This window comes from Lepidochelys kempii, chromosome 2, assembly GCF_965140285.1.
Source record: "Lepidochelys kempii isolate rLepKem1 chromosome 2, rLepKem1.hap1, whole genome shotgun sequence".
In the NCBI taxonomy this organism is placed as follows: Eukaryota; Metazoa; Chordata; order Testudines; family Cheloniidae; genus Lepidochelys; species Lepidochelys kempii.
In genome coordinates, this window is record NC_136381.1 from 111330644 (window position 1) to 111357968 (window position 27325).

At 40.2% G+C, this 27325-nt stretch overlaps 1 protein-coding gene across 4 annotated transcripts in view; it reads left to right on the forward strand.

Annotated features, from left to right (window-relative positions):
- JARID2 (jumonji and AT-rich interaction domain containing 2) overlaps positions 1-27325 on the forward strand; it is a 307495-nt gene that overhangs the window by 209381 nt on the left and 70789 nt on the right. For 3 of the 4 annotated variants that reach the window (XM_073331951.2, XM_073331952.2, XM_073331950.2), the window contains exon 4: positions 9233-9402. In XM_073331951.2, the coding sequence (XP_073188052.1) occupies positions 9233-9402 (170 nt within the window). Of the gene's footprint in view, positions 1-9232; positions 9403-21342; positions 21364-27325 lie in introns of those variants that run through there. The other variant, XM_078851607.1, reaches the window with a different exon arrangement.

Here is a 27325-nt window from a genome sequence, read left to right on the forward strand (position 1 = left end):
AGTTCTATAACAAACTAAGATACATGTAGCTAGAACATTGTTTAGATAGTGTTATTAAGCTAAGTAAAATTGTACAAATGTGCTTTCACAAGAAAAGCAGACCAAGCTGTCTTGTATGCATGTTAAATAGCATTTTTTGTTTTTTCAGATAGTCTTAAAACATAAGATCTAACCTCATGGATTAATTAGAGTGAAAGTATGTCTCTTCCATGATCATTGGCAGTAGTGAAGATTGTTTTGTGGCAGAGGATTCACTGCCAGTGTAAGTCCCTGCTTTCCTGTGCTGCTAACGCTCTGAAAAAATGACCCTTTGTGCTGAGTGTCTCATGCTTGTTCTCAGACAGGGGGTGAGTCTTTTTGGAAAATGTATAAAATTCCATTTGGCCACTTGTGTGTGTGAAAGGCCGTAAGAAATTTTCTAGTTGTCTTATGAAGAATGATACCTCCACCAGCACGTTTATTGCACTTGCCATGGACTTTGCCCACCATGAGCATAAGTACATTTAAAATGCTTGATTTAATTTAAGATAGCATATGATTTTCAAGTACTTAATTTCTATGTGGTAGATTTGAAACTATTTTAAACCGCATACAGAGGTTCAAGGTTCTAGATACATTCAGGCTTCATTATAAAGTATCTGAAGAATCTCACTGGCAGGTGCACTTACTCTTAGGTACACAGGGTCGCTTACTAAAGTATCTTTGCATAAATGAATGTTCTGCACTAGTTTGACTCTCACATTGTATGCTGAAACAAACTTAAGGGTGTCATTTGTGTCTCACTTGATGGGTGTGAAGGACAGTGCAATTCCGGTCTGAACTGGAGCAACAGCAGGTAAAGATCACAGAAGACTCTTTTGCTAAATGAGCAAAAGGTCAGATTAAGGAATGAAATAGAAACAGGCACATAGACAAACACAGAAATTATAAGTGTCTTTATATAATACGATAAACTCAAAAACAGGTGAACTAGAATGTCTAGCTGTGGAAGGGACCCTTGATATAATAAACATTACTGAAACTTGTTGGAATAATAAAAATCAATGGGATATTTTAATGCCTGACTATAAATTATACAGGAATGTCAGATTAGGATGAAGAGATGGAGAAGCAGTGCTAGACTTAAAAGATTCCATAGAATCTAGTGAGATGACACAGTTGGATCTGCATGGCTGCAAATCCCAAGCTGTAATAATACAAGTATGCTGCTAGGTCTCCAAACTACTACCCTCCAGATCAAGAAAAGAATATTGAGTGTGTAATACTGAGAGAGATCAAAGAGGCAGCCAAGTCTAACAAAGCAGTAATGACAGGGGACCTCAACTATCTACACATAAACTTGTCAAGTATCACAATGGAACAAAGTGTGGGGAAGCAATTTCTTGACGCCTTAAATGATTGCTTCTTGTAACAGCTAGACTAAGAGCACATAAGAGGAGAGGCTATTCTTTATTTAATCCTAAATAACAGCACAGGAGTTAGTTCAAGAGGTAAAGGCAGCTGACCCACTAAGCAATAGTTACTATAATGTAATAAAATTCAAAATTCAGTGTTCACAATAATATAGTAATGGTCCTAGGAGGGAGGAAAGGTAACAAAAACTAACACAGTGACAGTATACTTCAGAAAGCCAGAGAAGTAAAATCCTTATATTTGCCATGGTTGTTACTTACACACAACCTTGGAAGGCAAGTATGCCCCCGAACAGAAAGGGAAGTAGGAAAACAAGAATTAAACCAGTGTGGTTAAATGGGATAGTTCAAGAGGTTATTTGAGACAAAGAAGGAACCTTCAAAATTTGGAACTCTAATCCTAGCAAAGCTAATAATAAGGAGCATAAACTACAGTGGACAATAGGCAAGAAGGAAATTAGGAAGGCTAAAATGGAATTCAAAGAAGAAGTAGCTAAGGGCGTAAAACAAACAGCAAGAGACTATTTAAGTGTGTGTATCACAGACTTCCTGCTTCTGAAAGAATAGGTGAGTCTTCTGGATCACCATAGGTTAAAGAAAGCAATTAAGGGAGACAAGGATTTTGCTGGGAAACTAAATCATTTCTTTACATCACTGTTCGCCCTAGAGGATGTTAGAGATATATCTATCCTTGCCCTGACCGACTATTTTCTGGTATTAAAAAATTAAGTAAGATTGAACATTTGTATGGATTTGAAACTATTTATTTTTGAAGGGCTATAAAACCTCATGCTTCCAGGCTCAAGGACTGACCGTAACTGTTAGGGGTCATGAGAAGACTCTCCTGGGGAGCACATTTTTACATATCTGCCTACTTTGGGCTTTCTTGTGTCTTCTTATGGAACAGCAAGCCACTGTTGGTGCCAGGATACTGGACTAAATGGATCACAGGTCTGGTCCAATATGACAATTTCTCTCTTCCTGTGAACTATCTTACAAGGGTTAGTTACTGTGTTGAAGCATAGTGGTGCTAATTATACTCCAGTGTCTGATTCCTTTAAAATTATTGTTTGGGCTTCAGCCCACCAAACCTCTTTGGTCTTGAGATGTCCATGTGTGACAGTAATCTTTTTCAGTCTCTGAATGTTCTGTCAATTTGAATATAATCCAGTATAGTAATGGCAACCCCGTTCTCCAGCCTAAGCATTATGTGGTATCTGCACTTTGCTTTCTAGTAGGAGTTAAGGAGTGGTAAACTGAATGCAGGATAAGTCTCTCAGAAAAATGTGGAACTAAAAGTAACCTACTGATAATTTAAGTAACTTCCTGACAAAAGCGTTTTGCATGGTAGTCCACTATTGAGAGCTTACTGTTTGTATTAAGTTTTGGTTTTATTTTCTTATATTTGTGAAGTAATTTTTAAGGTATCTTAAACAACTTGTTTTCTAGGTAACCGAGTGCATAGGGTAATCTAGAATACTAAAATTAACAGAGTTGTATTAATAACTTGGACCTTACTTGGCAGAGAAAGTAAGCGTCTTGTTTAGTGAGTGTCGTCTTACTCGATTCAGAGTAGCAGCCGTGTTAGTCTGTATTCGCAAAAAGAAAAGGTGTACTTGTGGCACCTTAGAGACTAACCAATTTATTTGAGCATAAGCTTTCGTGAGCTACAGCTCACTTCATCGGATGCTGTTTCTCACGAAAGCTTATGCTTAAATAAATTGGTTAGTCTCTAAGGGGCCACAAGTACTCCTTTTCGTCTTGTCTACACTACCAAAAAAATGGCGCTAGGAGACCCTATTGGGGAAAAAAGTTAAAAAAAAGTTTTAAAAGTACCTTTAGCTAGTTCAGTCTTGGAACTGTAGTGCGCATGGGTTATAATTTGCTTAAAAGGCTTATTTATAGAATAATTCTAGACTAGAACAGTTTTTCATAAAGTTTTTTACCACAAACCAGGACGGCACTTGATAAGAAAACCATGTCAACTCAATTAATTTTTTTTAAGTATTTTCCTAACATGGCCTTCTTTTGTAGCATAGATGCAGTCTTAAAGAAAAAAAACATCTTGGTGTTTTGTAATTGTTACTTTTCATTTTTCTATTTACATAAATTTTACACAGTGCTTATTATTATTTATTATTATTTTATTTTGAGGATTTCCCCTTTTTTCACCCACCGAAGTCCTTTTTGTAGGAGTATTTGCCAACGCTGTAGTGTGTCTATTTTGGGCTAGAGTGGAGAGGGTAATTATTTTGGAAATAGAAACAGCATTTTTTCTTTTCTTTTTTTAAATAGGCTTTTCAGTTAGTTGGCAAACCAACAAGAGCTTGTTCCTCTAACCATTCAAAGAGGGCAACCATGTTGGTCACTTGGTATTTGCCAGATACAAAATGTCTTGCTCTGGAGTGAACAGACCACCCATTCTGTCTTTGTTTGGAATTGGTATGTAATCTAAATAATTGGATTTACTACTTTAAGGTTTTTCATATTAGAAAGTTAAGTTAATAAGATTAAATAAATTAAAATTAAGTCAATAAGGGAACAGCTGCATGTTACCAGTACTTTGAATTATATAGCACATTTTGGTTTTCCCTGGGCCATGTTCTGAGACTTTGTCCTTCGGTAAACTGTGAAACTGAGGCAGAAATCTGATTTTAAACATCGAATCAAAAATTTAACCTAGAAACTGCAATTGTACAGTACTAAAACTGCACGATAGACTAAACATCTAGTTATTAGTCACTATGTTGCACACATTGGCTAGTTGTATACTTCCACATATCACAACTGAAGCCTGTGGAATTAGTGCCAGTCCATATACTATCGGCAGTTACTTCGGAAGCCCCACAGAGGAAAAAAGCTGGGGGGGTGGGTTTTTTTTTGTTTTTTTTTTTTCTATTCACTTCATTGAAGTGAATTGGCCAGGCTTTTAGTTAATAAAACTTGACATTTCAGACACTGAGGGTCTGGTTCCCTGGCCAAGAGGTAGTGCACTGCAGGTGTGAGAACAAAGCAAGAGAGAACAGGGAATACATCAGAAGTGGTGCTAAATCATTTATATCAAGAAGGGAGAGAATGAAGGAAGAGCAGTTGTTGAGACTTTTTGTCATTGTATGATCAAGTGTGCCATCTCACCTCCTCTGGTAATAATAAAGTCATGGTGTGTCTTGAAGGTGGACTGGAGGAAGATTTTTCTGTCATAAATTTCATAACTAGATTGGAGTACCTCTGCTGGGGTTGGACTGTTGTGGGGTGGAGAGACATTTTTACTACCCGGTGGCTGGGTGAGGTTGGAGAAATGTAGCATTGAAGGGGTGGTCAGAATATGAGGAAAGTGTGTGCACTGGAGTGGAACAGGTGGGAAAGGAATGGTGCAAAATATACATGTCAAGACATTTTGAAAAGTACTTTTAATTTACTAATTCAATAGACATTCGTATTTAGGCTAAATATACTGGTTATTGCTCCTGGGATGTGATGGACTGAGTAGGGACACACTCTGACTCAAACCTCATGTGATGGTACATTGTGTTGCAAATAACCAGATGTTTACCCTTTATATTCAGGATTGTCCATTAAATCATATGATAGGCTTCAAATGTGCATTTCTTGGATTTCTGTTCAGTTACCCGTAGTATTACATCTTATCTAAATCTTTTTGGTTGGGGTAGACTTAAACAGGTAAATTCAACAAGAATTTGCCCAATTTGGTGTATAGAGTATTTCCAACAGCATGGTTGGGAGATTATGAAGTACATTTTTGGGGGAAATCACTCTATGCTACAGCAGCAAGCAAGGTTCTTTTCCCTATTAAATTTAATGGTCTGCTTTTTGGATACATTTTGTGCAGAAGAGAATCCATAACAAAGCATTACTTGTGGCTGCATATGTGCTTTTGGTGATAGAAACGTAACTAGTTGAAATTAAAATCCCATTTATCCTGTGCAAGAGCTCTCTAGTCTGCATGAATGCAGAGGGGATGGCATTCTGCATTTACAAACTGAATGAATTTTTGGGACAGGTGTATTGGTGTACAGAAGCGCTTTCTTTTTAAAGGACCATTGTTCCTAGATACAAGGAATATGAATGTTCAATTAGTCTGTTTCAGTTCAAGAATCATAAGCACGGTTGTAATAATAAGCAGTATATGAGCCCCTGAGGAGGTGGAAATAAGCAAGCAGTATATGTCTATCAGGAATTTAGCAGAATCTTTTGGTCACGATGAAGTATAATTTTCTTTATGGGCAATTGTGTGAGACTATAGGGACAACAAATTTAGAGGAATTGTTAACAATTCATTTTCTGTCATTATTAGAGGGTATATATAACACTGTTATTTTTTCAGTGTTTTAGCTAGGCAATTGGCCCTTCGCTTGAGAGAACACACATTGTGCATAGTATCCACCACAAAGCTTTTGACGATAAAACGATGAAGTATGTGGATGATACTTCTACTGCTCTTTTGGTGTTAATATACATGTATGTTTGGAGAACAGCTTAAGCCTGGCAAGGTATTTTAACTCTGAAATGTCTAGGCTTTATAGATTTAAGGCAGATCTTGAAGTTCTTGGGAAGAAAAAATCCTGCTTTCCTCCAATCCCATGTATAGCTTTTCTATGCAGACAGATTTCAGTGTCTCCCTCGACTATGCTACCTGTAAGTCCCTAACAGTTCTCCTAAGGTATTTTTTACTAGATATTTTTAGGATCACATATATAAATGCTGCTCTTTGGCACTTAGTTCTGTGATATGGTTTCTAAATGCCATCTCTTTCCTTAGCAAAAACTTGGTACAGGTTTGAATGGCTGGATGGCAGAGTTTTAATAGCTGTGAAAATGGAGAAGGTTGCAGATTACTGGTTTTACCCTCACTAATTGATTGTCTTTTACATCTAAATTTTTGTCATCGTTGTACTTCAATGTGTATAATTTGATCAGAGAATCACAATGATTGTTGGCAATACAATGACAAACCTGGATTATTCTGTGGCAGTATTTGTTACAGATCTCAAATTCATATTAGATAAATATTGTATTAGTAGAACCAGTAATCAATGTAAAGTTGCCTTCTCTCTCCTCTAAAAATTGATATTTTAGGTCTTTTTATCATCTTTTTCCAGCCATGCCACTAACAGCCATCTATAGGTTAGCTGCCTTTTTTTTCTTTTTTAATTGAAGACAGGAATTTTAAACTAGCTTTTATAAAGTTATAAATTATAAAGATTGTGAGTTGTTAATGTCTGACTATCTGAATAACATTTGGATTTTTGACTTCTATGAAGCCCTTTTATTCTGTACTGTGTTCTCTCTGTCAAGCTCTTGGAATGCTTGGAAATCTGGGTTGACGGGGGCTCAGTTCAGGAAAGAACTTAATTCCTACTCACTTCCATAAGACTTGAGTGCTGTGCAGTACCAGGGTCAAAGTGAGGCATACAATTGTTCCCCTCCAGTTAACTGCCCTGCACAGGGGTATTTTTCCTAGAACAAATTTCTGCTCTAAATTATTTATTATTATTGCAAGTGAGTACCCATGAGAATCATTGAATCAGTGAGTTTTCTCATTTGTGATATGAGTCCCAAGTCCACTTCGCTTGTCTTCAGTCATCTCAGCCAAATTAGATGATTAGGGCCCTACCAAATTCACAGCCATGAAAAATGCATCACGGACCGTGAAATCTGGTTTCCCCCTGTGAAATCTGGTCTTGTGCTTTTACCACATACTATGCAGATTTCATGGGGGAGACTAGTATTTCTCAAATTGGGGGTCCTGACCAGAAAGGGGATTGTGCGGGGGTGGGGGGTGTGAGGTGGAGGGGGAGGGAGGTTATTTTAGCAGGGGTTGCGGTATTGCCACCCTTATCTCTATGCTGCCTTCAGAGCTGGGCGCCCAGTGAGCTGGGGGCTGTTGGCTGGGCACCCAGCTCTGAAGGCAGTGTTCTGCAGGCAGCAATGCAGAAGTAAGGGTGGCAATAACATACCATGCCATCCTTACTTCTGCGCTGGTGCTGGCAGTGGCTCTGCCTTCAGAGCTGGGCTCCCAGCCAGCAGCCACCGCTCTTCAGCTGCCCAGCTCTGAAGGCAGCATCACTGCCAGCAGAAGCGCTGAAGTAAGGGTAGTGGGACTACAAACCCCCCTACAATACCATTGTGACCACTGCACAACTCCTTTTTGGGTAAGGACCCCTACTGTAGCTCACGAAAGCTCATGCTCAGATAAATTGGTTAGTCTCTAAGGTGCCACAAGTACTCCTTTTCTTTTTGCGAATACAGACTAACACGGCTGTTACTCTGAAACAATTCCAACACTGAAATTTCAGATTTAAATAGCTGAAATCATGAAATTTATGATTTTTAAAATCCTATGACTGTGAAATTGACCAAAATAGATCGTGAATTTGGTACAGCCCTATAGATGACACATACCCAAGATTAATCCAGGAAGTACAGCTAGTTACAGAGGGCAAGCAACAAGATAACCTTGTTCTGCCTTTCCCTGTTCTTCGTTCTTGCTAATGCAGACTTGCAAAATTGTCCTTGAATATTTACAGCCCAAGTACAAAATCTACTTGCTTGCTCTTTACCAGGCTGCTGACAGTTGGAAATAAAACTTGATATTTTACTTGCCGGTCAAAAATAAAATACTTTCCTTGAGGCTTTGCAAAACTGCAATTATGGATGTTCAACAATACAACTGAAGTATGTGTTGATGCTCCTGGATTAAACTTTTGTGATTTCTGTCACTCTCCATTTTGTGCAGTGTAGTTGTAGCCATGTCTGCCACAGGATAATATCTTTTATTGGACCAACTTCTACACAGAGCTCTTCTTCAGGTCTGGGAAAGGTATTCCCAGCATCACAGCAAAATGCAAGGTGTAATGGACTGCAGCTCACTAACCCTCTCTTTTTGTCCTATGACTGCAGAGGTGTTAACAGGCCACTCCACATGAATGATCCCTTAGAATATGTGCTAACTAGTTATGCTAAACAATCTGTTCCACCTTGCATTTTGCTGTGACATGGGGAGTATCTTTCCCAGACCTGAAGAAGAGCTCTGTGTCTCAAAAGCTTGTCTCTCTCCAAAAGATATTGGATCCATTTTGGACCTCACCCACTTTATCTCTAATAGTCAGTTTTAGTGAATTGGAATAAGTTAAGAAACTTTAATTTAAAAATGTTCAGTGATAAATTAAGCAAAATGTTAACTAGGGTAGAACCAAAGTAACAAAAGTATTTGTACCTTTTTAAGAAAGAGGTTTTCATGAAGGAAAAATAGCAGATATTAGTTGGTGTAATTTAATGATAAGGAGCAGGTGAAAATGTTTGGAAAATATAGTATGCTTGTCACGCTTATGGGTGAAAAATTCCTGGTTTGCTACACTGACTTAGTGTAAGCTAGGTAAAAATCACCTGGAAATTCTTAATTAGCCTTACTTACAGTTTGCATGGCAACTTCCACCTTCTCTGTTAGTGTATATATCTATATCTTCTTACTCTGTTCCATTTTATGCATCTGGTGAAGTGGGCTACAACCCACAAAAGCTTATGTTCTAATAAATTTGTTAATCTCTAAGGTGCCACAAGTACTCCTGTTTTTTTTTTAAGATTGCAACAGATACTTTAAAATAACTGCGGTAAAACAAACTTTCTCTCAAACTCAATAAATCCTAATTGTTAGACTCCAAAAATGTGGACTAAACACAACTAAGGAAGATGTTATTGGTAATAGATTGATTTATTCTGCTCTTTTCACAGTGAATTGTTAAATTTAAGTCTATTCTCGGTTCTGCCTAATACGTGTGTGGTGTTCTCTTGTTTTCACAGGCCAAGGCTGCAAGCACAAAGGAAGTTTGCTCAATCCCAGCCAAACAGTCCCAGCACAACTCCAATAAAGATAGTGGAACCGTTGTTACCCCCTCCAGCTACTCAGATTTCTGACCTCTCCAAAAGGAAGCCCAAGACAGAAGATTTCCTTACATTTCTCTGCCTCCGAGGTAGGAATTTTACAGCAGCCTAAGGGAACAACCTGTAGTTCGGAGAACAAGCTGCAGTATCACACAGTACAGTCTATCTGAACGCAGTGGTGCTGCACTTGAACATATTGCACACATTTCCACCCAGTAGTCTAACTGTAGATACAGTGGAGTAGCGTTTTACTTCATCAATATAAAGATTATAGAATTAGGCCAATGATAGAGCTAATGGAAATTACTTTTATGCTTAGCACTCTGTCTCCTTGTCCTTCCCTCTCTCTCAATTATATCTGATTGTATAAACTGAGGCCCTGCTTAACCCTCACAAGTACCTCTTTATTTCCACTAGGAGTGGAAATCTAGCTGGTTATTCCCTTTCTCTACATATGGAGTGTTCATTAACTGCTTTTCACCCTACCAGCTAAATCCCAGAGCAACAAGCTTTATCTGACTAGAAGAAAAGGTTGATTTTGGTTTTGGTTTTGAATAAAAAAAATCTGTTTATTCAGTGGGATAACTGATGCATGTTCACTATCTCACTGTAAAACCATAGTGGAAACTCATCGGTAGGTCTAACCATGAGGTAGGTAGATATGGTGAACCTCCTGGCTAGCCTGTGTCAGTTCTCACTGAAAAAACACAGTTTTTTGACAGTGAAAAGAGAGCCTTTGAATGACATACTGATAATTCTGTCTTGATAAAACCAGAGACTCGCTTTGAGTGCTGTACCTCACTGCTAGGTCACACTTAGGCTTCCCCCAGGGTGGGATTTTTCATCCCCCCTTCCTCCCCCCAGCAGAAGCCTCCTGTTCAATATCTTGATTGTGGCATTAGTCCTGCATTATAGCCATCTGAGAGTGCTGGGACTGCCATAGGTCCCTTTATAGCTAGATGGTGCTCATATTTAATGTGCCAGAGGGGTTGCTGTTGCCATTGCCCCATGCTCTTCACTACTTTTGAAGTAGGGGCCACTTTGGCAAAAAGCCTTAAATGTAAGAGCCACATGGGGTGTGGCTGAGGGGTTCGGAGTGTGAGAGGTGGTCCAGGGTAGAGTGCGGGGGTGAGGGGTTCAGGGTAAAGGAGGGTGCTCAGGGCTGGGGCAGAGGGTTGGGGTGCAGGGGCAAAGGCTCTGGGGTGGGGCTGGGGATGAGGGGCTTGGGGTGCAGGAGGGGCTCAGGGCTGGGATACGGAGGGGGGTGAGGGCTGCAGGGTGGGGTCGGGGGTGAGGGGTTTAGGGTGCAGGAAGGGGCTCAGGGCATGGGAAGAGGGCTGGGATGCGGAGGGGGGTGAGGGCTCTGGCTGGGGGTGCAGGCTCTGGGGTGGGGCTGAGGATGAGGAGTTTGGGGTCCAGGCACGCTGCCCCAGGGCTGGGGCCAGAGGACTTCCACCAGCCCTCTCCCTGCCGGCAGCAGCTAGCTCTGGGAAAGGGGCCTCTCTCCCCGCTGCTGGTAGGCATCACGGGAGATCCGGGGCGGGGGAGAGGCCCACAGCAGCCCTGCAAGCCCCAACTTGCTCCCCTCCACAGTTCCCTCCCACCCCAAACTCTCTCTTCTTCAGGTCCCTACTTCACAGCTGTTCATACCCTGCTGTGTGGCCACGCAGCTTAGAGGGAATTTAGGGAGCCGCACTTAGGGTCGAGGGGGACACCACTGTCTCGCGGGACTTGCAGTGAAGAACACTGCCATTGCCCTTTCCTTTCTGTAGCCTGGTTGAAGGCCTTCATTACAGATAGTGCCGGCCCTGCTGGCAGAATCCTAACGCAATGGACTTAATCCCCTGAGGTTTGCTACATTTGCCTCGTTTCTCAGTTACTACTACCACTTTGCAGATTCCTATTGCTTCTCTTACAGCACAGTTCTCTTGGAATACAACTGCTCAGCATCAATCATAGCTGCCTGCCTTGGTTTTTCTCCTCCTAGTTCAGCATGGTTGAATTTTCCTACGCTTATGTATTCTGCTGCTAATGGCTTGAAACCAGGCTGCCAAGTTGTCTATCTTGACTCTCTCATCCAGTATGTAGAGTTCTCTTGTAATCCAGAATAGGGATGGAAGGTTATTTATTTTTATATATATGGATTGTGAAAAGTAACATCCAGTGGAGACTAAAATGCAGACTCAATCCCTTTCTACATTTCTGTGGATTAGATCTAATTTGCTGTGTGGTAATTTGCTCTGTCTGTTGGCAGCATGCTGCTGAAGTGCTCAGGGCCAATTGACGCATTCTGTTTGTGGGAAAGTTCAGCTAATAAGTGTGTGCACATGGGTGCATTTGTACATATATATTTTCTTCTCTTTATTAAATATGTATTGTTAAATCTCTTAAGGCCCTCACACCTATGGAGAGGCGACTTGAAAAGGGGGGAGACTTTACCCCCAGCAATCTGACTTGAATAATGCAATATGAGATACAGGTATCTTCTCCTGATCCAATGCTTCATGCAGCAAGATTTTTCTCTTAATGGTGAACATTTGGATCTGGTATCTGTAATTTTCTTCTAATAGATGTTCTTCTGTAAAGTAATAGAAGTTTTATAAAGTTGTTGAAGGTCTGCGGTCAATTCCAAATTTCTTCAAGTTCCAGAAATATGGATCTTTTTCAAACAATATGTGCATGTTAACAAAAGGTTATATGTAGATTCCCTCCCCCAGGAAGTAATAGATAAAAATACAGTATTAGGATAAAAAATAAACAGTACACAGTTCCATTGTCACTGTATAGGGTCTGAGAACAACACACAGGGACTCTGGGGGAAGGCACTGCATTGGATTGCCTTAAACAGGGACATGTTGGGGGAAGGAGCCTAGGGCAGGAGAGGGTGGGCCATAGTGCGTGTCAGTATGTCCATTCTGGCTTGTGCTTCAAGCCACAGGGAGCACTGGGGAGTATGCCATAATTTAGAGGAGCCAAGCTCCTCTGAATTATGCTGGGGCCATTGCAGTAGGGTACAAATTCTGTGCTGTGCCTGCAGGAGACAACGGACTCCTGGAGGCAGAGCCTCAAATGTGGCCCTTAATGCATATTTTACACCTTCATTTTCACCAGATTTTTATATGTATATTTATTTTGTATTTATTTTTCACACCTATAATATAAAAAGTTACAGGGAGAAGAGATTGGACAAAGTTTATACAAAGGAACTTCACCCAATATGTGCAAGTAGCAGTGGTGGAGAAACTTTAAAGATTCCCCCCAGATTAAGCCTTTGTTTCCCAAAGAAAACACTGTTGACCTCCAGTGGAAAGTCGGGAAACTTAGACTAGTTGGTGATTGTACTTTTTATATTTTTTTTCCTAAAAAAATCTTTCCTAAAATGACACTGATGGGTTAAAATTCTTGCATTTAAAAAAAAAAGAAATCTTACCTGTTACACTAATAACCAGAGTTTTCTGTGATTAAAAAACCCCCAAATTATCCAATTAACCCCGTTCCCCCAATAAAAAAGTGTTTTTCTGCGATTGAAATGAAAGTTTGAACTCTAGTTTCCCTAGCCATAATATATATAGATTTCAGTTGAACATAATGTTTTATTGATATATTTACAATTTTTAAGCAAGTTTGAAGCCTGCCACTGCCATCAATCATTATAATAAAATAAAATTAATAGAATGGTCCAATCACAGTGCATTGGTTCTTTACTGTTGTCAGTGGCCTTGCTGTTTCTGCCTCTTGTTTTCGTTCCTTTTCATCCAGTTTGTTTGGAGCTTTGCATGTGTTCTACAATTGTCTGCCTTCAAACATAATCTACAGGACAGCGCGTTACCATCAACATGAAATTTGTCCATGCCAAACTCAGTGACATGGTCTTTAGGGGTGATAAAGTTTTCGGCATCTCTTCATAACTTTAATTACTCACAGCTGGAGGCTGAAGTGAACTTTGAGATGCATTAAAACACAAATCCGTACACGCTGTTGAGTAACCTCTCTCTCTATATATGCCCAAAGCAGTTTATTGGAGTATGTTTAGCTGTGTAAGTTTAAAGCCCATTAAAAAATCAACCACAAGAGGGGTAGGTCGCATTCATTGAATAAGTGACACCCTATACTTTCAGTAAAATTTAGCTAATAGTTAAGATATGTACTTATTTTTTTCGCAGAATGTAGAAACTAAAGATTCTATGTAAAAATGCAAATTCTGCATTTTTTTTACATTTTTCAGAGGTGCAAATGGATTGCAAGGATCTCTGCTACTAACACAAGGATTATTGAATCTAAAATTTAAAAAATTATATCAATTCCTCACCTTTCTCATTTTATGCAATCTTACTTATTACATTTTGCTCAACATGGGCAATAATGACAGAATGGAAATAAAATTGAAGTCCATCTGTCAGTTTCTGATTAGTTTAAGTTTGTTGGATCTCAAACTCCAGGCTGCAGTATTCTGCAAATGAATAAGGTGCTGCAAGAGAACATTGTTTGTTTAAAAATAACTTCCTTTATTGCTTTTTAAAAAAATGTTGATAGCCAGCCTTAGTTAAAAGCATGATGTAGAAAACGTCATTCTTAAGCCTTAATGGAGAAGAGAATGTCCCTTTAACATCTGGTAACCACAGTTTAAAAAAAATTTAAAAACTGACATTTTCTTCACATCTTGCATTGTGATCCACAATTCCCCCCCCCCCCCCCCAATCTCTTTCCATCCCCAGCTCTCTTTAACACAGTCCACCCCCATCCTTCAGCACCTGCAACATTTTAAGATGGATTTTTATTCTGGTGATTGTTAAGCAGTAAAGAACATTTGAAGTTGATTTTAAACTGCTGGCTAGAACCATGAGACACAGAAGAATAAAAAGCCTGTCTTGTCTATGTTTGAAGCAACTTTCTCTCTTCTAATGTTAATCTGATTTAATCATGTTGTTAGAGTTGAAAAGTGGGTAAAAACTATAGGTGGTGAACCCAATACCCTTTATAAATGGAGGAAAAATTCCAGTCAGATCTTTAGATCAGTTTGATTCTGTCTTTCTCTCGCTTGCACCCGATCGCTCACACTAAGCAAGCATAACAAGACTTTTTTCTTTATCAGTGCAATCACTTATTAAACACCAAGAGGCAAATTTTCAAAAATTTTCATGTGGGGTTTCAAGTCTGTTGCTTCAGTTGTTACTAAGAGCTGTGCTGCTAAATCCCCACCCAATTCTTTTACAGTTTACCCTAGTATTGTAAAACACTGAAATTCATGGCAATTTATAGGTTTAGCAGTGATGTAATTGTTGGTAACATAGTATCACGAGGCACATATAGAACATTTGTTCAGGTCTTTGAAAACTGTGCAGCGGGTCAGCTAATGAGACAGTCCTGCAGGGTGATCCACTCGTGCAGTGTCCTGTTGATTTCAGTGGGACTCTGTCACTTTGCAGGATTGGGAACTAGTTTGGCTGATAAGTCAGTAGTATGAGCTTTGATATCTGCTCAGTGATGGTATCTGCTGAGTGACAGCTTGAAAACTACAATGTGATACTATGTGGAGAATAAATTTTTTCCTAAATCTTCTTGTTGAAAACAGAGTATAAATGTATGGCACTGTATAAATGTTTGATACGTATGTTACAACAATCACTCATTCTGAGAAAGGTACCACGTGGGCTAATTAGGCCAGTTTCACAGCAGTGGAGTTTTACACACTTCTGGTGGGCCTCAAAGTGTTGCTGTTCTGTTGGCTGTAGAGCATATTTGGAATAAATTGTACACTGTGTCTCGTGTATTTCATAAAGCAGTGGGGAAATGAAGGGACTCTATTAGGTGTCCTGCTCAAATTCCTTTTTCAGATGGTATACAAAATATCAGACCTTGATGATAAAGTCCATGAGGACCTAGAGATTTGTATCCCTTCATAAAAGTGTTAGTCTTTTAAAGTATTGAACAAATGCTCATATAAAGTGAATCTTCCCTGCCAATAGCAGCTAACGAACTAGCTTTGTTTCTCTGTACATGACTTCAGGGAGATACACTGAGCTTTGTAAACTTACAGCTAATACAGACTAACACGGCTGCTACTCTGAAACCTGTCATCTGTACTTTGTGAAACGAACGTTTATACCACGCTTTCCCCTGAAAGTACAGTAATTTAAAAATTCCACTAAGAGCAAGATCTTCACTCTTCCCTTGAGGAGGGAAGGTTTTCTTTATGGCTTTTAACATCCAAAAATGTAGCTGGAAAGTCTAATTTAATTCCAGGAACATAGAATATTATATACAGGCTGTTGGTGGAAGACAGTGAGACTCCACAAAGGGCGAAGAGGCCCATGCTTAGAGATCCCTTTGTAGGACTGGGATCTATATTACTTTGGGTTCTTCTTTATTTCTCTGAAAGTTTGTGATCCTAATTATTCTTTTTAAACATGCTCTAATTTAAGTGAGGAGAGAATTTACTAATTCCTGCTCGTTTTCGTTAGCACAAATTGTGAGGGCTGTGGACACTTCTGAAATTACTATTCATTGATTTTTCAAACTCTTCACTTCAAAATGGGTATTAATGGGCATTTTAAATTTTGTTTTGTTTTAAAAAAGTCATCTAACTAAGACAAAAAAACTTTAACAATTAATAGTATTTTCAAAGTATTTAGAATACAACATTGACCAGGCTTGGCAGAATTCCCATTCCTTTATTATTTTTAGTTTTTAACTCATGCCCCAGAATTTCCAACATGAGAAGGAATCGAATAGTGCAAATACATCTGAAGTGTTTGCCTGCAGTGTTCTTATCTTTAAATAGCTTCTTTGAAGGAGCGCATGTGCCCTTTGCCAGAGGCATAATTAGTATCTTTCAGTAGTTCATGTGGAGAGGAACGTGTCATCTTTATGCTGTAGTACAATAGCCTGTACTTTTACTGTATTTTCTGTGACTGAGATCACATTATTCCTAATAGCTTCTGTTTTTAAGTGGCCTTTACCCACCTACAATTATTTACAGGTTAAAAATGTTAATGGAGTGATAGAAGTTAGGGAGTTGGTTCTCTTTCCACTCCACCTCCACCCTTCAGGGGAGATGAGTTCTTCAGGGGAGGTGGGAGTAGCAAAGATGATGATTAGTATCCAACATTAGAAAGCTTTCCTAGGGTCAGTTTTCAAAATAAGCTGGAGATATGGGAACTAGGTTTTTATTGATTTTTAGGGATTCCTAAATAGAGGCATCTCAGTAATTAAGGCCTCAAAATACAGCTTTCAGTCTGTGCTAACAGAACTTCTGCCCTCTCATAACCCAAAACACACAATTCTTCACTCTTTCAAGTGATTTAACAATTTCATCAACTTTAAAATGCTGCAGTGTTGCGAAAACGTGTGCAAACAGCAAACTCCACTGTCACTGCAGCAAAGATATGCATATTTTTCCAAACTTCGGCACCTTTCACCATTCCAGTGACCCTGTCCTCCAGAGACAACCCGTACCTGCTGATGGGGGTGGCGGAGGGAGAACATAATTCAAAGACACAGCTCAAGTCCACACCCCCACCTCCTTACCCTCAGTCTCCCTTCCCAGAAAGCAGCAGCATCTCCATGGAGCTCCCAGCTGTTGCTTCTACCTCTGCCCACGGGGAGCAGCTCACCAGCTCCGGTAGCTATCCCACAGGGAGGGGCCCCAGCCACATCATGTGACCTGGCAGAAGTCTGGGGGCACACATGACCCCGGGTGCCTCCCCCGGCCATGTGTTGCCTCTGCTGTCCTCGCACAATCATCCCACCCTTAAATAGGCTATGGGGCAGGTGTCACGTTTTGGGGTGCAATTGAGACCAGTAAGAGGTTGTGTCACTGTTAGTGCTTGAACATTGAGTGCCACTATGCTGTTGTAGCTCCCTGTGTGGACACTCCAGCCAGCATACACGCGTGCACTGGGTGTCTGTGTGTTAAGCAGCCTTGGTTCAGCAACTCTTGACTCCATCAGCCTGCCTGTCACATCACAGCCATGCTCTGGTCTCCTCCACCCTTGGTTGCTAGTAGCCAAGTGTCCCAAACACACCTGGAGTCCTGAATTTCCGCAAAATAGTCTGCCGTGAAATGTTCAGTAATAAGACCTGTTGCTCCTTTAAAGAGACAAAAGCACAGCAGCGTGTGGCTTTAACTGGAGTTTTTAATAATCACTGCAATTCAAATACAGCACTTGGTTGATTTAGAATAGAAGCAAAACCAGTGTATTTAATCAAAAAGAGAGATTTTAAGTAAATTCAGATTTAAGGGTTAAAGTCAAATGATTACAAACAAAAGTGAAAACATGAATCTAAAGGTCTAAAACTTAATCTAGCAAGATAGTCTTCATTCAAGATGGTTTCTCTCTCTCTCCCACAGTCTTCTTTCCAGCTTTTTAATGGTCAGGACCCAACACACAGCTCAAATAGCTTGGTCTCTTTGTCCCCTTAGGTGAAGGGTGATTTCGGGTTCTTTGCCCCTCCCTTTGACAATTGAATAAGCCTTTGAAATGTATTCTTCTGAAGGTTACCCCCAGATAAAGTTCATTAGTTCATGCTGCGTAAAGGAGCCACAAGGTTTGGAAGATCAGGCTTCTTGATTGTTCCTCCCCTGCTGTTGGTTTTTACTATTGCAAATTATCTCTTCCTGCTGCAATTTCCAATACGAATGAATAGCCCATTGAATCTGGGCCACACCTGGTTTGAGGTATTGGCCTCTTTCCACTGTCTGGAGAAAACTTAGCAATTGCCCATCTTTTAGTCACAGATTTTAAAGCATAACATTAGTAAATATCCATAATTTCACATACAGCATTGTTACATATATTTTACAATAGTATTATTGACCAGTGTGGAGTTAGTTTTCAAATGATATCTCACAAGGCGTATTTTGTACAAAAATTATTCCAGTAGTATGTAGGGTGTGAACACAAGGGTGCCTAAGGTCACAGCTGGGTGGATTGATTTAAATCAAGGTGGTTTAAATCAGCAACTTAAATTGTGATTTAAATCAAGTGGAAAGTCTCAGTTTAAATAATTGATTTTCATAAACTTTCCATTTGTTTCTTGGTTACTGTCTAAAGAAAGGTGCATTCTCATTGATTGATATATAGCCATTAAAACCTGTTAATTTACAATTAAACAGAGCCTTTACATTAGATTTGGTACCATCTGTTTGTTACCTAGGAGGATACACTATAACTATGTACATATATTTAAGCAATTATATTGCTTAATATTTTCAGATGCTGATTGTACATTTTTAGTATGTTCAGGTAGGGAGAAGCTTTAAAACAAGAGTATGAGATCAGGGAGATGGGAGGGGGAAGGGTTAATGGATGATCCTCATGAGATACATGATAGTATTTCCTGGAGTCAGAGGCTGGGTCCCAACACCTGTGATGACTTGGACAGTCTCTTGTACCCGGGTACACAGCCCCTGGGTCTCCCACAGGATCAAGCCCTTAATACAGTACATTACCTATTGTGCCATATTTATAAAGATTGACCTCAAAAGTTAGATGTTTTCCCCCGATTCTTTCTTTATGTAGAAAAGCAGCCTTTAAAACCAAATTTTTAATAGAAGCTCTGGGATTCAGCATATTCATTTTTTTTATTTAAGTGTTTGAAGAGATTATAGTACATTTTTAGAGCTTAACATAGTTTATATTAAATTCAGATTTCATTTAAAACAAGCTTAGGTTAAAAAAAGAAAAACTTATTATCTAAATAAAACAAAAGATGATCAACAATTAAATTTTTTTTGAAGAATTTTTTTTTTTATTCACTCTGCTGTGGCATACCCCTTTAACTGTTGTCATTTTCCTGGGTAGAAAATGTAGTGGCCTGCTGTCTCTATCCTCTGCTATCTTAACAGGGCATATCTACTCTTTGTGTGTCATAACATTTTTAAACTACCCCCCTCATAGACTTTAAGGTCAGAAGGGACCATCATGATAATCTAGTCTGACTTCCTGCACAATGCAGGCCACAGAACCTCGCCACTTCTGAAATAGATCCCTAACCTCTGGCTGAGTTACTGAAGTCCCCAGGTCATGGTTTAAAGACTACAAGTTACAGAGAATTTGCCATTTACACTACTTTAATCCTGCAAGTGACCCATGCCCCAGGCTGCAGAGGAAGGCGAAACCCCCCCAGAGTCTCTGCCAATCTGACCTGGGGGCACATTCATTCCCGACCCCAAATGTAGCAATCAGTTAGACCCTGAGGGCAAGATCTCCAGCCAGACACTTGAGAAAATAATTCTCTGTAGTAATTCCGAGCCATCCCCATATAGTGTCCCATCACCAGCTATTAGATATATTTGCTGCTAGCAGTTGTGGATCGGCTGCTTACCATTGTAAGCAGTCTCATCATACCATCCTCTCCATAAACGTATCCAGCTCAGTCTTGAAGCCAGTCAGGTTTTTTTTGCCCCCACTGCTCCCCTTGGAAGGCTGTTCCAGTACTTCGCTCCTCTGATGATTAGAGACCTTCATCTAATTTTGAGCCTAAACTTGTTGATGGCCTGTTTATATACATTTGTTCTTGTGTCCACACTGGCTCTTAACTTAAATAACGCTTCTCCTTCCCTGGTATTTATCCCTCTGATATATTTATAGAGAGCAATCCTATCTCCCCTCAGCCTTCTTTTGGTTAGGCTAAACAAGCCAAGCTCTTTGAGTCTCCTCTAATAATAAGGTAGGTTTTCCATTCCTTGGATCATCCTAGCAGCCCTTCTCTGCACCTGTTCTAGTTTGAATTAATCTTTCTTAAACATGGGAGTCCAGAACTGCACACAGTATCCCAGATGAGGTTTCACCATATCTTACGTAATGGTACTAACACTTCCCTGTCTCTTCTGAAAATACTTGGCCTGATGCATCCTAGGACTGCATTAGTCTTTTTCACAGCTGCATCACATTGGTGGTTCATAGTCATCCTGTGATCAACCCACATACTGAGGTCTTTCTCCTCCTCTGTCACTTCCAACTTCAGTCTCTTACGAACTACATAAGAACTATACAAGCAGGTTAAAGAAAGCCAAACAAGATAATTCCAATCAAATAGCAGATTTATCAATATAGTTATGAAAGGAGGGCATTAAAATGCTGACACTTTGGGAAGAGAAGTTTAATTGCTTCATAACCTTGATTAGTTTAATTCTAAAATACAAGAAATTGCAACATGAAGACTTGAGGTAGTTTTACAAAAAACTGGAAGGCAATTTTCATAGCTGGTTTTCAGTACTAAATGATTTGGGCATTTGAAGTTGAGCTTTTGGCATGACAAGAAATCATAAGACTTAATCCCATATCTTTTGTGCAAGCTTTGAAGTGAACAGATTTTAATTGCTTGAACCATTCCATTAATGATATTACGTTTGTATATAACACCTTTCATCCCAGCGAATCCTAAAGCCCTTTTCAAAATTAAGACTAATACACAGTGCTCTGCCATAGATAGAGCTTTTCTCTTATGTAGTATGAAAAATAAATATATGTTGTATATGGGATCACTTCACCCACCGGTAAAATATGATGCTGTGCATTAACAGTGGTTTAGGACAGGAATTGAAGAATAAAGCATTAATTTATGCTGTAATGGTAGAGGTTTAAAAACTTACAAAGCACACACTAGCCAAAAGAGCATATACAAGATAATGGAGGAAACCATAGTAGTGAGGTATGAGTGATGAAAGTCTTCTGACCTCCCTCCTTCCGCAGTCGATAGGTCTTCTGCTAGGATGCTGTCCTTGAACCTAGTATGCGGACCTCTATCTTTCATACCAACTTCTGGCTAGAAGATGTTTGATAAATTGGAAATGCAGCTAGAAGGCAGAAGAAACTTTCTATTTTTTTCTCTACTCTGTAGCCTCCGGAGTGCTGCAGAGGAATCAAGATTCTTCTCCCTTATGCTGCCCCCCTGACCTCCACTCACAGGAGTGACTCCAGTGCCTGCTTCTGCTGTTGTTCCTATATTGCTGCTGCAGCGTGAAATTGACTTGATTCTGGTAAAGAGGGGACTGGTCTTCCGGGTTCTCCTCGTGTCTGTACCACTGACTCACTGCAGGACTATAGGCAAGCCAATTAGATTTTCGAGACCGATTTGTAAAATGGGGATAACATTTCAGTACTTTATAGAGGTATTGATGTCACTGTGGTTTTGGCCTTTGTAAGCAAATATCGGTGAGCCCTCTGATTTTTGTAATTCTAGAAATGTTATGGCTATTTTTTACTTTAATTTTAAAGAAACAAAAAATCTGTCCCGTCATGTGATGACAGACCTGAAAATGCAAACCAGGTTCTCGGGTTTGATGTCTATTGTCAATGTGAAAATGTTAGGAACTATAGCAATTATTCACAACCCCCATTCCATGTCCGTCCTTCCACATGCCATATGTGCTGCTACTAATGGAGCTAGGGCTAGTGCAAACTCCCTCCTGGCTGCCAACCTGCAGCTGGAGATCGCTCTTCTGCAGAGCAGCAAAAGTAACCTCTGACCACAAAGAGGAATAGCTTAGTAGTGTAAGAAGCATGGTCTGGTGGAATAAGTACAAGAATGAGTTCTAATTCTAAACTAATCGTAGTTCTGAGACTAGTTCCCTCTATTGCTTTTGATACGGTCAAGTCAATTTATTCATTCTGCCTTAGCTTCCTTATTTTTAAAATGGGAGGTAATGTACTTGCATGGGTTCTGTGATGAGTAGCTAGTTAATGTTCATATAAGTGCTGAATGCTAGAGTGGGGAGGAAGAACTATGGAAAGACCGGGGGACTTGTAGAAGAGAAAGCGGGAAGTAAAGGAATACAGGAACGGAGAGCAAAGAAAAAGACAAGGTATGAAGGGGAGAGCAAGGGGAAGATCTAACAGCCAGTAGGGTGAGTTGTTTTATCTACACCACTGAAGAGTGGGAATGCTAGTGTATACAAGGAGCTGACAGCATTTTAACCATGTGTTGTAAAAGGGAAGCAATAGGAGGAAATTTGATGCTATTTTTCAAAGAGAAGGAGGAGAACAATAAATAGAAACGAGGATGGTAGGTTATACTAGCAAGGGTCTTGCATACGTGTGGCATGGGTTAGAACATTTCAATGTATGTTCCTCTCTTATTGTATTTCCTTGGTTGACATTGTATAACCTGAGTTTTGAGAACATACATACTACTAAGATAACCAACAAAGGATTTTATTGAAAATTGAGCCTGTGCCCACCCTATTTCCTTTATTATATAGTAAAGGCAAACAGATTAGACAACATATGGTTAAAATGCTGTCAGCTTACAGTTGCCAGGTGTCCAGTTTTCGACTGGAAAGTCCAGCGAAAAGGCAACCTAGCAGTGTCCGGTCAGGCACTAAAAGTCTGGTTACCTGCAGTAACCAATCTCTGCCACGGGGGTGTGTGGAAGAGCAGGAGCTGCTGCTGCAGCCTGGAGGAGCAGTGGAGTACTCAGGAACAGCTCCAGTGGAGAGAGGTACCGGCGGCTCCCCTGTTCTGCCCCAAGCATGGCTCTCCTTGCCCCACTCATCCCCACCTCCAGAGCGTGGCTCTCCCTTTCCCGCCCTGCCCCAGTTACTCATCCCCGGAGCCCAGCTCTCTCTCTCTCTCTCCAACATCCTGCCCCAGACACTCCTACACCCGTAGAGCCCTGCTCAGCTGGCAGGGGGACAGGGGTGGAGACGGCAGCAAGCGATAGTGGGGGTGGGGGGACGCCTCCTCGGAAGGGGCAGAACAGGTTCTAGCACTCAGTGCCCATGAGGACGTTGGCCCCCACTATGTCTGCTCCTTGCATGCACTAGCATTTCTACTCTTCAGTGGTGGAGCTGAAACAACGGTAGCAATGATGGGAAGTTTTTAGGGGTTGGGGAAAAGCTAGTGTAGACAAGGCTGCATCGTCTTGCAGGGCAGACAAAACCTGAAAAGCTCTTTTTAAAAAAAAAAAAGCTTCCTTCCTATGTTATAACAAAGCAAAAGATAACACAAGCTTCATTTTTGTTTTGTTGGTAAGTCACCTGTATTGCTGGCTGCTCTGGAGTCACTAGTTAAATAACCTACAGTTCATGAGAAAGTAAAATCTTCTGGCAGCCAAGGATCTAGTAAATTATCAGAATCCCAACGTTTCTGTTGAGTTGTCCCTTGGAGGGAAAATGCTGGCAACTGTGCATGCTTTTGAACCAGGCACAAGCAGCTGCTCTGCACGTCTGCCATGAGAGAGGCTGATGATGGAACAAAGATTCCTCCTGTATAAAATAGCCAGTTAGTATTTGTGGAAGGGTCAGAGAGAGCAGTCTTGGTGGCGCTCCAGCTGAAGTCCAAATCCTGTTCATAGTGATCTGATCACAGTGGAAGGAGTGTTCTGTTTTTGTGTGTGTGCGTGAAAGAGAGAGAGAGAAATTGCTCAACTCTAGCTGTTGGAGCAAAATTGCTCAATTGCTTTGAGATCGTCAGATAAGAAATCTTGTATAAGTCCCCCTATTTATTTTTTGCCATCCACTATCCTGCTACCTACCTTGTCTCTGTGTTTGTCTCATCTACCAGAAAGATGAAAATTATTTTTGTTCTGAAAATTCCCATTGATCTCCAGCTTTCCCTTTCCCCTTCCCCCCAAAGGATAAACAATTGTCCCATGCTCCACTACCTTCACAAGCTGCTTTAAAAGGAAAAAAGGAGAAATTGGGCTGTATGTCATAGCTATAACACCAGGCAGTTCATGGTCCAGTGATGATGGAGGGAGCATGATTTGAAGGGCAGTGTGTATATGTGCTCCTTGCCTCGCTTGCACACTTTGGATATACGCTTCTCCAAGCTATTCAGGCACCAGAGAACTCTCTGTCCCACTTGATTATTCCTGCATGTGGAATTAAATAAATGAAATGTAGTTGCTCTCCTCATTAGAGGTTACATATCTGATTTCTCAGTAAGGCTCCATTATGCCACCCTCACAGTATAAAAGGGCCATAAAATGTGGGTATAAATTAAGTTTACTCCTCCTTTAAGGACCATTTACACTGCCTGCCAGAGCAGCATAAAGGGGCCTTATTATAAATGAGAATTTGGCCCTCTGTATTTAGCACAGAGGTGCAGGCATGTCAGCCCTATTCAGAAGGCAAGATTTTCCACCTGTATGCCGCCCCAAAATGGGGCCTTATGTCAAAGGCAGGAAAAAACCAAACCTTCACAAAAGGCCAGTAGTGTAGTATTTGGCATGCCACATATTTATTGGGTCAGGCTTAAGGCGCACATACCTTGACCTGCCTCATTCTTAAATCACTGTGACGGCTTAAATTGTTTTAGTGTTTTTCAAAAGCACAGCTGGGCTATGTTTAATTATTCGAAGAAATAAGAGAAGGGGGCTTAGGGGGAGTCTGTGTAAATAATTGAGGAAGAAGAATCCAATTTTACAAAAACCGCAGCCCAAATTAGAGAGAAGGTTGTTGGATTGAAATGATTTCTGTTGTGGTTGTAACATATCACAATCTGATTTCTGTCCAGATGAAAACATTTGGTTTGCACTTCAGTAAACATTGCAGAAACACTGCCAGCTAATTTTGAAGAGTAACAAAATACTGCTTTTGGCAAAACAGAGACTCTTTCCATACTCCTGAGTCCGTAGCTCTGACCCAAATTCTTGGTTTTTTTTTCCAACTTTGTTAATGCTCTTATATAATCTGAGACAAAAATGCCTGTAATTTCACAGGGAACAGTATCTTTTATTTTGAGGGGAGGGGAATTGAACATTTGACAAATCAGAAATGTTAATACTCACATTTGTCTTTTAAACTAGCCAAAAAGAGAGTATCATTTGTTCTATTGCATCAGCCACTTTCTTCTGAAAGGTAGGTGTGTGCAAGTAGTGTAGGTAGCTGCCAGAGTTCAAAACCCCCTACTTACATATGCACATTGAATTATATGCAAGTCGAAGGGTATGTCTTCACTAGCAACAGTAAAGCACTGGTGTGCGCTTTAACGTGGCTGTGTAGTCGCGGCACCAGTGCTGGGTCTCCCGGTACTGTAAACCCCCCTCCACCCCCCACGAGGGGAGTAACTACCAGCGCAGGGAGCGCGGCTCCCAGCACTGGTGCACTGTCTACACTGCCACTTCACAGCACTGAAACTTGCAGCGGGTGGGGTGGGAGGGGTTCACACCCCTGAGCGAGAAAGTTGCAGCGCTGTAAAGTGGCAGTGTAGATGAGGCCTAAGTTTTGCACATGAAAAAATGTGCACATTGTTTTGAACATTTTGCTCTGCAGATTATTAAAGGAAATCCTTCAATTTAAAAATCCCACTTCCATCTGACTTTTTTTATTCCTGTTATACAAATAACACTTATGACTCTAATTGAAAGAGATTAAACAACAATTAGCTTCTTTACTTGTGTATTAGGCAACACTTTGTGTATAGTCAGTTTCCTTGTTTCCCCTATATAGTCAGTTTCCTTTGTGTAGATCTTTCACAGAACATCGGAGAAGAGGAAAACACTTACAAGAAAGAGAGAAATGTAATTGTGAAACCACAGATGTTGGCAGATTACCTGAAAATACATTTAGCGCATTTTAATAAAAGAACCGGAAGAGATGAGTTCAAAATTAGCTGTTACCACTGAAGAAAGAGACCTTGGAGTCACTGTGAAAACTTCACCTCAATGCACAGTAGTGGTCAAAAAGGCTGACAAAATGCTAGGAACTATTGGGGAAGGGATAGAAAATAAGACTGAAAATATCATAATGCCATTATATAAATCCATGGTGTGCCCACACTTTGAATACTGTGTCCAGTTCTGTTCACCCCATCTCTGAAAGGATATAGTGGACCTGGAAAAGGTTCAGAGAAGGACAACAAAGATGATCAAGGATACGGACCAACTTCCATCTAAGGAAAGACTAAAAAGTTAAGGGCTGATCATCTTAGAAAGGAATGACTACGTAGGAATATGATAGAGGTCTATAAAATCATGAATGGTGTAAAAAGTGAATAGAGAAACGTTATTTTTTCCTCACCAAACAAAAACCAGGGGTCACCCAATGAAGGTAATAGGCAGTAGGTTTAATACAAAGAAGAGAGAGTAATTTTTCACACAATGCACAATTAATGTGAGGAGCTCGTTGCCATGGGGTGTTGTGATGGCCAAAAGTATAAATAGGCTAAAAAAAGAACTAGATAAATTAATAGAGGATAGGTTCACTGGTGGCTCTTAGGCCAAAATGGTCAAGGATTCAGCCCCATGCTTGGAGCAACCCTAAATCTCTGATTGTCAGAAGCCGAGAAGAGAAGATGGGTGGATCACTCCAATTGCCTCTTGTGGATGAGACATTTTGAAAGATACATTTTAGTCATTTAAGTTTCAGTCACGCATATTGTTCCAGTGGAAACCTGAAAACAGCAAACCCATGGCTCATCTTCACAAGGAAAAAAGGTGTGTTCTGAACTCAAGTTAGTTAACGCAAGGTGAAATCCTAGTGAAGACAAGGCAATTGTTATTTTCCCAGTAATTAGCAGATTGAATTAAAGACAGCTCTCCCACAAAGGAAGATTATGTCTGCAGGACTCCATATTTGGCCAGGCAGAGAGATTGTGCAGCAGAGTTTAGTACTGGGAAATATTTTGGTTTAAGAGTGGTTTATCTCTTTGAACTGATTCCTGATATACTCAACTGAAGTAAACCTGATTTAAATTGGAATAAGAGGGGTCACATAGCCTTTTGTACCTGTTTAACTACACTGATTTTAAATCACACCTTTAAGTCATACCAGGACAACCTTAGGTGTAGAAAAGTCCATGTTTCCTCGGCTATACAGAACCTGAATGTTTAATGTAAACTGGAAGCAGGAAAAAACCCCAACCCTTCCTAAATTAAAAATAAAAATCCTTCTCCAGCCTTCTCTATACATAAAAAATAAAAAAAAAAAATCTAAAAAGTGCATAATTTCTTTTATTTGCAGGTTACCTTAATAAATCTCTGGTGAAAGGTGGGAGAGAACACTAGGTTTTCTGTGATGCATTATACTTCAGACTTGCTAGATTAGTGAAGTGAGAATTAGTGCAA